Source organism: Nymphaea colorata, chromosome 10 (genome assembly GCF_008831285.2).
Source record: "Nymphaea colorata isolate Beijing-Zhang1983 chromosome 10, ASM883128v2, whole genome shotgun sequence".
NCBI lineage: Eukaryota > Viridiplantae > Streptophyta > Magnoliopsida > Nymphaeales > Nymphaeaceae > Nymphaea > Nymphaea colorata.
Window position 1 is genome coordinate 2,427,060 of NC_045147.1, and position 11,069 is coordinate 2,438,128.

Below are 11,069 nucleotides of genomic sequence, written 5' to 3' on the forward strand. Positions count from 1 at the left end.
ACAATTACGAAAACAAAAAGACAAGATACTCAGCATATCAAGCAATAGGGGGAAAAAGAAAAACAAACCCCAAGGGCTGGAAAAGCATCCCATTGTACTACTGAGTCAAACATTATAACTAACTCCAGCAGACCAAGGGTCGCCTTAGCTATATTACAATTAGGAAACATGAAGACCATTCCATATCTACCACAAAACAGCAGCCCATCCTATCTGTACATGGTTCCTTCATAACCTTTTTGTACGCGAGAGCACCATTTTTTAGGTTCCAAAACAATGTTAACCTGTTCCTGTACATGTCTGGTAAAAAACAAAAGCTCCCAAGCTACCTCTTTAGCCTCTAATCTCCTACACCAAGGTTTAACAGACGCCCCTGCTTTCAAAAAGGAACCATTTTTTGCTTTCAAGGAAAAGACTATCCTTTGTAAGTGGTCATCCCTAGAACATATGTTTATAATGACTAAAATGTAAATATAGATAAATAGGGCTATTAAACTGTTAATTAACTATATAATAGATTTTATATAGATATATAAGCAGACAAATATATAGATATATATATATATCATTGTCATAGATTTCGTTTTCGATTATAATATTGCAAAGTTGAAAATCTCGGGAAAATTTTGGCAAGATTTAAGAAAGTTAAAAAAATTAAAAGTAAAATGTGAAAATAGAAATCTGGTAATTAAGAAATGTAAAAACGTGAAAAAAACTAGAAAAAGAAAAATACGCAAAATAATCTGTGTTTTTTCACGCTTTTTCATTTTGGCATTTTTTTTAAACACGCTTTTCCCATCTTGCATTTTTTTCGAATAAGACTCGTTCTGTGGCAATCTATGTAACATGGGTGCAGTTGCCAGTGCGGGATGCAGTAAGTTTCAAAAAAAATTGGGTGCAGGTGCAGTGCGGGCACGGTAAAACCATATATATATATACATGAGGCTCGTTCTGTGACAATCTATGTTGTGCGGGTGTGGCGAGAGCATATATATATATGTTATTTGTTATATTAGTAATTTTAGTTCTATATTTTTGAACTTTTTTTTATCAAGGTTACCTTAATCTTTTATACAAAATTCAAAGTTTTGTTAAATAAAATAGAGGAGAGAGAGAAGAGGGAAAGATAGGAGAAGTAAAAAAAATGAAATACAAGAGAATAGAAAAACAGGTGCTGTCAGCAGCACCCGATTCGGTTTGACCGAGTTGAGCCGCACCCGCACCAATGCGGGTGCGCGACCATCTTTGGCTCACCCGTGTGACTTAGGTGACAATGATATATATATTTGTTAGATGCATATCCTGTTTCTGGACCTGCAGCATCCTTTTCGATTGGGGAGTAATAGCCAGTTCCAGTTGTTAAACCCATTGATCCAGTTGGTCTTAGAAGCAAGGGTAGCATGCAGGCCTTCCTCCCACAGCTCATATATATATATATATATATATATATATATATATAAAATATACACACACATACAACAATAAGGAACAAAAATAGATCAATACAAGTCATAATGTAGATAAGCTAGACATACAAAAGAGTTTTAAATAAGAATTGCAGGTTAAGTCATGAGATGATGCCCAAGTTACAGCAAGGAAATAACTGAGTAAGAGGGAGGGAGAGGGTCGCGAAGAGAAGAAAGCAAAGATAAGAAGGAGAAAAAAGAGGGAGGGGCCATGTAACTAAGAGGAGAGAAGGCAGGGAGATACCAGGTGTTTAAGGAAGTATGTAAGGAATTTGCCAATATCTATAGTTTGAAAAAAAAATTATCTTTGTAATATAAATAAGTAGTGAGGGGCAATGTTGTAAAAAGCGTATCGTAAGCCGTATCGGTCTGGCTTTAAGATACGCCGTATCGTAAAATATCGTAACGTTTCGTAACTGTATCGTTTTTTTTAAATAAATAAAAAAAAAAGGAAAAAAATTCAAAAAATTCATAAAAAATCAGTAAAAATCGAGAATAGTATGTTCTTCATAGAAGCACATAGATTCATAAGTCATAAGGTCCATAAGTCTATGAGATACCACATCAGAAAACAAGTTTTAAATGTTATGTATTACATCACAAGATGATAATGAAATTATGAAAATGTTCAATGTCAATATATATAAAATGAAACCCCTCTCGACTCTCATTCATAATCTTCATCATATTCATTCTCATCCTCATTTCCATCTTCTTCTTCATCTTCATCTTCATGATTTAAAAAAACCCCTTTCCTCCCAACGGGAATCAGCCACCCACACACAAATTCATGGTCTAATCGATGATTTCACTTTGAAAATTGAAGATTTAATGATGGAAATCGATGATTTCCCTCCACGGCGGCACCATCTCTAGGTTAAAAATGAAGAAGGGCAGGGTTTTTATAAGAAAAAATCGAGAAAGGAGGATTCCAGCCCCCCTTTATTGAAATCAGCCCGTATCGTACGATACAGAGCCCTGTATCGTATGTATCATACAATAAAAGTATGATACGCCCCTATTTACGATACATGGGGTGTATCGTATCGTATTTCCTAAACGATACGGCCCCGTATCGTATGATACGTACAACACTGGTGAGGGGGTAAAGAAAACTTATACTATACCTTTTCCTGCCTGCATATGTGTATGCATTTGAAAAAAATTCTAAAAACTGAACAGTTTTGGACATGGTCATAACTGTCCAAGTTTAAAAAATGACAAGTTCGGTCTTGGGTGCACTAACTGTGCTCAACACAGTCAATGCCATGTCCCAGCTGTGACTAGGACCACACCCATGTCTCGCACCCTTGTCCGAGCATGTCGAGAGAGGTACATTGTGCAAGCACAAGGGTCCATGTTTCATAGAAGCATACAAGCAGTAATGTGGTTTTTGGTTAAAGGCCTTGGGGATGGACAGGGATTCCATTTTATTGGAGTCCCACTGGAGTAGTCCATTTTATATACTATGCAAGTCCCAAAAAGACAGAATAATAATGGGTAAAATTTTTGTGTTTTGCTTTGTCTAAGATGCAAATACTCTTTGGCAATTATCTATTCTGGGAATTGTGCAGTAATTTGCTATTTCATTACAAAAGTATGTTAATTTGATTGCTAATGAAACATATAAAAAAATGATAGAAAAGAAAGTGACTATGGATGCTAGTATATGATTGGGTTCACATGGTTCTCTACCTGCAGGTAAAGAGTAATGTCACATCCATGTTATTGGTGCTGGAAACTGTTGGCTTGCCTCAGATTCAAGACCTTCTAAGAAAAGGTGCCTCTTTTTCTTTAAGAACTTACTGATTCTTTGTTCCAATATCATGTATGTAATAACCTAATTTTTTCTAATTTTAAAATGATAATGCAGATTTGGTTTCTGACGATATCAAGCTGGCATTGTGGGGTACTGAAGAAGGTGACGCCAATTATCTTCTTGGAGGACTTGAAGACAAATTCATGTGGGAATGCCCAGATTCTTCACCCGACAGATCATCATACCCGCTTCCTCAGAAAAGGAAGATAACATCACTCGATGGGTCAAATAGGCGTCCACGAGGAGATAATGCAGCTGAAAGTGCTGCTTCTAGTACCTTTAGGCTGGGGGCAGGCACATCATCCTCTTCTGGTATTAGTAGGAGGGATACTTTCCGTCAGCGAAAGCCAAATACCAGCAGGCCTCCTTCCATGCACGTAGATGATTATGTTGCCCGTGAAAGAAGTATGGATGGTCTCAGTGGTTCCTTGAACAATGTCAATCCTATGCAGCGTGCAGGATCCACTAGTGGGCGGCCTCCATCCATTCATGTTGATGAATTTATGGCTAGACAAAGAGAGCGTCAGAATCCAGCTCCACCTGCTGTTACAGAGGTAGCACAAGTCAGGAGTCCGCTCAATGACAATGTCAGAGATTCTGAGAAAACAAACCTACCACAGAGGTTGAAACCTGATCTGGATGATGATCATGAGATCAACATTGTTTTTGATGAGGAATTAGAATCTGATGATGTTCTCAGCTTTCCTCAGCAAGATGACAGTCTACAAACTGCTGTCATTATCAAGAGGAGTTCTGATTCATTTAATGGTGAGATTGAACCTGGAGCAAATGAAAGGAACCAGTTTTCTCACATGGGTAAAAGTGATGGAAGTGAAAACACTGATATTTCTTTGAGAAGATTAGTCCCTCGGCCTGAAGCATCAAAAGTTCAAGATACAAATGTTTCTTCTGATAAAAAACAAGTTAAGAAGCTTACAAACCCTTTCATGGTTTCAGGTGGATATGCATCACAGATGTCAACGAACTTGGCTGTTCCTCCTGTTATATTTTATGATAAGGGTGTGTCTTCTGGGCAGTCTCTTGGAGAGCCAAGGATGGGTACTTCTGTTAGTGCAAGGGACAGTCCACACCCATCTGGCATTCCTAATGCTGTGGTTTCTCAAGGATTTTATGAACAGAGGACTTCTATCAATCAGCCACCCTTACCCCCAGTTCCACCACCTCCAACAGTTTCAACTGTTTTAATACCGGCACATGTTGAGCCACTTGGAAGCCATGCACCACCTTTTCATCCCACTGTACAAGATGTCCGCCCACCACTTCCTGCTGGCCTTCCATTCGCAACATTTGAAGCCAGTGGCTCTAGTTCCAAGGTGATTGCTTCTTCAAGAGAGGATAAACCAAGTCATAATCCTGGTGGACCTCTTCTGTTAGCTCCATCTAGCTCTGCCATAGTACAGGACTCCCAAAGTAAGCCTTTCCAGTCACCTGTTCATTATGATCATCAATCGGCAGCTAACGTTCCCATGCCATCATCCACAGTTCCTCATTCACTGCTAGATCCAAAGAACGTGTGGGCCAGTGTTCCTTCTAGCAGCAGACTGCATGATGATATTGGTACTTCATCCAGTGGACCTGGGAGACCTTTGCCTCCTCTACCGCCAACCCCTCATCCATTTTCAACCTCTATTGCACAAGCTTCTACAAAATCTGCCTCTCAACCATCAGTCTACAGTCAAACTAGTGCTGGAGCTCCACCTTCTGCTCCCACTCCCTTAACTGATGCACGAGTACCATCTGGAGCCAGTCAATCTAGTACTTTGTCTTCTCATTCAACATCACAATTTATCCCACCGTTGCCTCCTGGTAGGCCCACATCCATTCAAGTAAGTCAATTTAGTGGTATATCTTTGCAACAAGGACAGCACCTACCAAGTCATTCTTTTCCACTTCAAATTCCTCAAATCCAAACAGTGCCACCTCGTCCACCTCTGCAACCACCTCAGCCACCGCAGCCTCCACGTCCTATTCACCATCCTCATCTCCTCAGGCCAATGATTCAGGTCTCTCAGCAGCCATTAGAAGGAATATCACTTCAGCAATCTCCATCCACTATTCAAATCCCAATACAATCATTGCCTATGCAGCAGCAGCTCCAAATGTCCCAGGTCCATGTTTATTCTCAAAACACCCAGCAGGAGCTTCATTTACAATCCCAGCAGCAGGTTGAACATGTCCATGCACAACATCCACCTTCTCAAGTAGATAACATGCCGCAGTTTCAGCAGGATGCTGGAATATCATTGCAACAATATTTCTCCTCTCCCGAAGCAATTCAGGTATTCATGAGACCTCTGCTGAATTTTGAATGATCTGTTACTTATCCATGTGAACAGATTTATATCTTGCTGAGCACTTTTTTTTACCTTTCCTACTTTGCAGTCATTGTTGAGAGACCAAGAGAAGCTCTGTCAACTTCTGGAAAAACATCCAAAATTAATGCAGATGCTTCAGGTACTTTATTTTTCTTGAGCGTTTACATGCTCCTCAATTTCTGTCAAATCAACATCTTACATTTCAATTCCAGTTCTCAATAAGTCAGACAGGCTTTGACAAAAAGCTTCTAAGGCTGTCAATGGATCAGTGTAGTACTGGATGACCCACTTGACTGAACACAAGTATTAGGTTATGCATATGAAGTTTCCGACCTCAGATTAGTAAACCGCACCTAAAACCCAATCCAGGTCTGAAGATTTGGCTTATAGCATTGCTTTGACATTTAGCTCAATCCAGTTAATCTGTGTATCATATGTATTGTAGTATGAGTGCATATCAAATGGCTTTTCAATACATAGTTTAGGTTTGGGATCCATTTCATTGGTCTGACATAATCCATGGGATGGATATCCAGACCCATTATTTGTCACTCGAATGAATTCACAAAATCTGACCTGTTTATGACCCTAATCATAACAGCTTTATCAAAGGTTTGAGTATCTAAATATGCATTCCCTTGCATCTTTTCTTTTTACTGGTGATAAACTTGTGCTTCTTGATCATGAACTAAATTTCTTATCATGTGAGTTGGGTGGTTCTTACTAGTTTCCCGTTAGTTACACTACTATGAGATTGAAATTTCTTTTAACTTGGTTAGTGATTCCTTGTCTCATGATCTTTTAGATTTTTGTGGGATTCATACGCTGATAAATTGTGCAGTGAAAATGTAGGAGTCTCAAATATCCATGGAGTTATTAAATTAGTGTTATCATATGCTGATTTCTCTTGGTTGTACTAGTCATATTTAACTTTGTTTTAGTTCCAGGTTGATGGTGGCGAAATAGAAATTTCAATAATTCTGCTCCCATTGTATGGCTTTGTTCTAGACAAGTCCAAAACTTGATGAGAAGCTTCCATTTTGTGAAAAACTTTTTCGCTCCTTGCTTGATGACTAGGAAAAATGATGGTTTAACTCAAACATTCTAGCAGATTATGTGTCAATAAGAATAGGTTCATAGAAATGAAATGGTTTTTCTTGGAGGAATGGTAGATTGATTACCATTGTGTCAATATTGTCAGGTTGGTTGTTTCCCTCTCCTGTTAATCCCTTTTATAGGGGATCAGGCTGTATGAAGAAAGAATGTCTTGGTCATCCTCTGTTTTAGACAGTGAAGTGATTAGAAAGTCTGACAAATTCATCCATAATCTTTTGTTAAGTATGATCTTAAACATTAGAATGTACATGAAGGGAACACTTTCTGTTGTCTTGTTAAACCATCTTTAGAAACTGTAATCCTGGTGGCATGATTTAACCCTAAAACTAAAATCCTGATGGAATGATCTGTCACCATTTTATGAGATGTTTTTAGATTCAATTTTTGCGTTTGAGTTGTCCTTGTTGATAGTCATAGTACTGTATTAATGTACTTTGTTTTGGTTCAGTTGGATGTCAACATGTGCTTTTATGAACTATGAATAATTGCTTGTCTATATTAGATGTTCTTACATATTTCAATGGTTGACTAGGAACGGTTGAGCCAATTGTAAAGTCGCTGTGTATGGATAAGTACCATCATTGTAGGTTCTGAAAAATTTAACAGGTTTGTCGCTGCTGCTTCCATGGTCATTCTTTCCCCCTGTCGCCTTTTCAGACTTTGATTTGCTTCTGAGCTGTTTTTGTTCAGCAGATATTATTTGTCTGGGCGAATAGACCGTCAGGAAAATCAAGCATGTGGTCCGTAAGTTGTGTGTCTCCTTGGCTGTTTTTCTACAGAGCCCAGCATCCTTACGTTTGTTGCCCAGGGGCCCCTGACTGAAGGATGCTGTAACTGGTGACTCGTGCTTGGAGACGAGACTGTTGAGGATGAAATTTCTCATATTTAGCAAGAAGGCCAGGGGCACAATGGCTTGAAGAGTTGCTTGTGTTCATTTTATGTAATATCAGTCAATTCTTGTTTTTTTTTTTTCTCCCTCGTTCTTCATTGGCTCGCGCATGAATGAATTGCACGGCCATCAGAAATGCAGAATAGTATAATTTGCACGGTTACCTCTCCCTCTCTCTCTCTCTCTTTGTATGTATGTATGTATGTACATGTGGGATCTGGGGGCTTTCGTGAATTGGTGTCTCACCACCATAACTTGTTGTAGCTTTTCCTCATAAAGAAAAAGGAAAGAAACACAGAAGTTGCAGAGTTGTAGTAATGCTTTTGCATGTTCTACTTCCAACGGTACCAAGTGTTTATGTTGACTTCACCATTCGAGCAAAGTGTTCAATGAATTGAGTGTTTTAGGGCTTGGCTGGCCCAAGGCTCGACAAATTTGGGGCTGGGCTGGCCCAAGGCTTGGCAAACTTGGCTTTAGGCAGGCCCAAAGCCCTTGCCGGCAGCTCAAGTCTGGCCTGCTTAATAATCGGTTTGAGCTGAACAAATGCTTGTCGGGCATTTGATTAGATGTTTATTCTTATTTGAAATCCTTGACATTTCATTTTTATCAATAACTCATGCCTTCAGAGTTTCTAAGGCAGCCATTGGTGACACACGAAGCGTTTCTAAGGAGTTCATTGGTTGCTGATGTCATGTTGAAGAATATATATATATATACATATATATATATATAGTGATTGGTATAAACTGGACCAATAGGCCAAGGACAAAACTATGATATGTAATTTTTTTTTTCAAAATCAAACCTGATCTTGAGGATAAGTTATGCAAGGTATATATTAAGTTGATCATTATTCAGGTTTTAATAGTGTTTTTTATAATAAGTAAAAATGAATGGCTGTCATAGCATCAATATTTTGATGATAGAAAAATCAACATTTTTCACTATAAAACAACTTGATTCAAAACACGTTTCATATCAAAATAGTTTTTATAAATACATAAAGTTGGTTATATTTTATTTATAATAATTTTTTAACAAAAAATTAAAGGGTCAGGTTTTTACGATTGACCTAAGTGTTTGGTGTTTACCATTATATATATATATATATATATATATATATATATATATATATATATATGTATATATATATATATAGAGAGAGAGAGAGAGAGGTAGATACAAATATTGTTAGGTCAGGGACAAAAATTAGACTATTCTGTTGTTATACAGAATGTTACCTTGCCGCCGATCTGTCCAAAATGTAACTCCCTCTCGACTTAATGACCCATTCAACTTTGTTCTCAATCTTGCACCGTGCTTTTATAATCTTTCTCCAGCTGATTGAAACTTGTTTACCTGGCTTGTAACCCCATATGCTCTCTTAGCAGGCACAGGCTAGGTTGATTGACATCTTGAAGATTGCGAGCACCTGTTCTACCTTCCTTCATATTTGTTTCCAGCTGATGGAATGTACGCCTTTCTTCTCCTCCTAATCCCCCCACAAGAACTCAGCACACATTTTACCAATTTTCTACCAAATGTCAGGTGGAATCCATAGTGTTAGGCTTCAGTATGATCGGAGAGCTGCAAACACATGTTTAATCAAACATAACCGCCCTGCCTGGGAAAGGAGCTTTCTTTTCCAGCCCACTAAGCAATTTCTAACTTTTTAAGAACAATAGGAGCACATTGATTTGCACTGAGAGCATCAAACGTGGAGAGGCAAGCCAAGATATGTGGTGGGGAGTGCGCGCCTCTTTCCCAATCGATTTCCCTTTGAGTGGCGTCAACTTTAGCATCATTAAGATTGCAACAAAAGATGGAACTCTTTTCCTCATCGATTCTCATTCCAGCTCATACTTCAAATTCTCTCAAACAGACTGAAGTTTTTGAAGTTATTCCTCATAGCTTCCAAAAAGAAAATTATGTCATCTGCATAAAATGTGGAAAAGGGAATAATAGTAGTGCTTATCAATTTGGGAACCTTAATGCACCGACTTGCATCTGTGCTTCAACGCTTCTAGTGAATCTTAAGAGTGACGAGGAAAGGATGTGGGGAGAGCGGATCTCCCTGTCGGAGACCTCGAATGGGTTCGAACCAAGCTCCTTCACAACCATTGATCAAAAGAACAGATGAGATCGATGTAACAACATTCGTAATCCGATCGACCCATGCTTGACAAAACCCCAAGTGGCCTTCTCAAGGAAATTCCATTCAACTCTTGCTTAAATTAATTTTGACGCAATCCGGCTTCACTTTCTGCGCTCTATGTGGAAATGATTTCGACTAAGACAGAGTCAGCTTACCCCCAGTCCGCTTCAAGACAGAGCAGCCGATTTTCAAGTCCCTTTTCTTCCTCAGATCTGCAGCCTACCTCTACCTCTCCTTGGTGGATACTACGAATTTGATCGAGCACCTTCGAAATTTGGGAGCTCAAATTATTTATGCCGCCTGCATTCCACTCCTTCAGCCCTTTCCTAATCGCATCTATTTTTCCCATCAACTTAAGCATAGCACATCTCCTAGGTCGTATCCTCCAACCATCTGAGATGATCTGCTTGCAACTTGGAAGCTCATTCAGTACTGAAAAAAATCCAAAAACTGCACGGCCAACTGTATAAGAATGGTTTCGGCTAATGTCCAACACCATGGGGCAGTGATTAGAGGTGGACCTAGGAAGAATTTCGACCTTCCTTCTTGACCCAATACTTGTTATCCATCCAGCAAGTAGACACGAAACTGTGGTCAAGTTTGCTCATCACATTTTCATCACCCAACCTGTTATTTGTCCAAGTGAAGTTACAACAAGGATCTGAAATTTCCGTGAGCTCATTGTTGACAATGAACTGTTCAAAGGCCAAACATGCTGCTAGAGCCGGCGGTCTGCCTGTTTTCTACCTCCAACTACGGATAGATTTGAAGTCGCCCATGCATATTATAGGGCAGTTCTAGCTGTTAAGATCCTCATTTAGTTGGGAAAATAATCCTGTCTTGCTTCTGAAATCATGCTGCAGGTAAACTCCAACAATTGCCAGCAACCTGTCGGAACTGAATGTTCTGAAAAGGACTGAAACCCAATAGGTTTAGATTGATGCTGCTTCCAAATGTCATCAGCCCATTTTTGCCCAATGACCCTCGGAATTGAGGTTGGACACAGTGTATCAGGTTCCCTGCGATCGTGCAAGTCCCCAACCATGGATGCCCGGGAGTCGCCCTTTCCTTTCTCTTGTTGGGGAACCCCTCCCTCCGATGCATCCTGCGGGGACATAGAGCTCCCGATCCTTCTACTTAGCAAAAATAAAGCTGTACAAAAAGAAAGAATGGTGTTGGGGAACCCCTCCTTCACCAGTGGAAGTCTTCAGCAAATCTTCCACGGTGGGAACATGGTTGATCGCTTCTCCAGCACCATTCATATGCTTCAGTATCTCTCTCCAAGGAG

The 11,069-nt window shown here is 39.4% G+C and overlaps 1 protein-coding gene across 2 annotated transcripts in view; it reads left to right on the forward strand.

The window, feature by feature from the left end:
• LOC116261721 (protein virilizer homolog) overlaps positions 1-7,940 on the forward strand; it is a 47,989-nt gene extending 40,049 nt beyond the window's left edge. The window contains exons 25-30 of one of the 2 annotated variants that reach the window (XM_031640538.2): positions 3,168-3,246; positions 3,340-4,716; positions 4,789-5,585; positions 5,689-5,760; positions 7,270-7,343; positions 7,431-7,940. In XM_031640538.2, coding sequence (XP_031496398.1) covers positions 3,168-3,246; positions 3,340-4,716; positions 4,789-5,585; positions 5,689-5,760; positions 7,270-7,290 — 2,346 coding nt within the window. In that variant the 3' untranslated portion in view covers positions 7,291-7,343; positions 7,431-7,940. Of the gene's footprint in view, positions 1-3,167; positions 3,247-3,339; positions 5,586-5,688; positions 5,761-7,269; positions 7,344-7,430 lie in introns of both variants that reach the window. The other variant, XM_031640535.2, reaches the window with a different exon arrangement.
• The last annotated feature ends 3,129 nt before the right edge of the window (positions 7,941-11,069 follow it).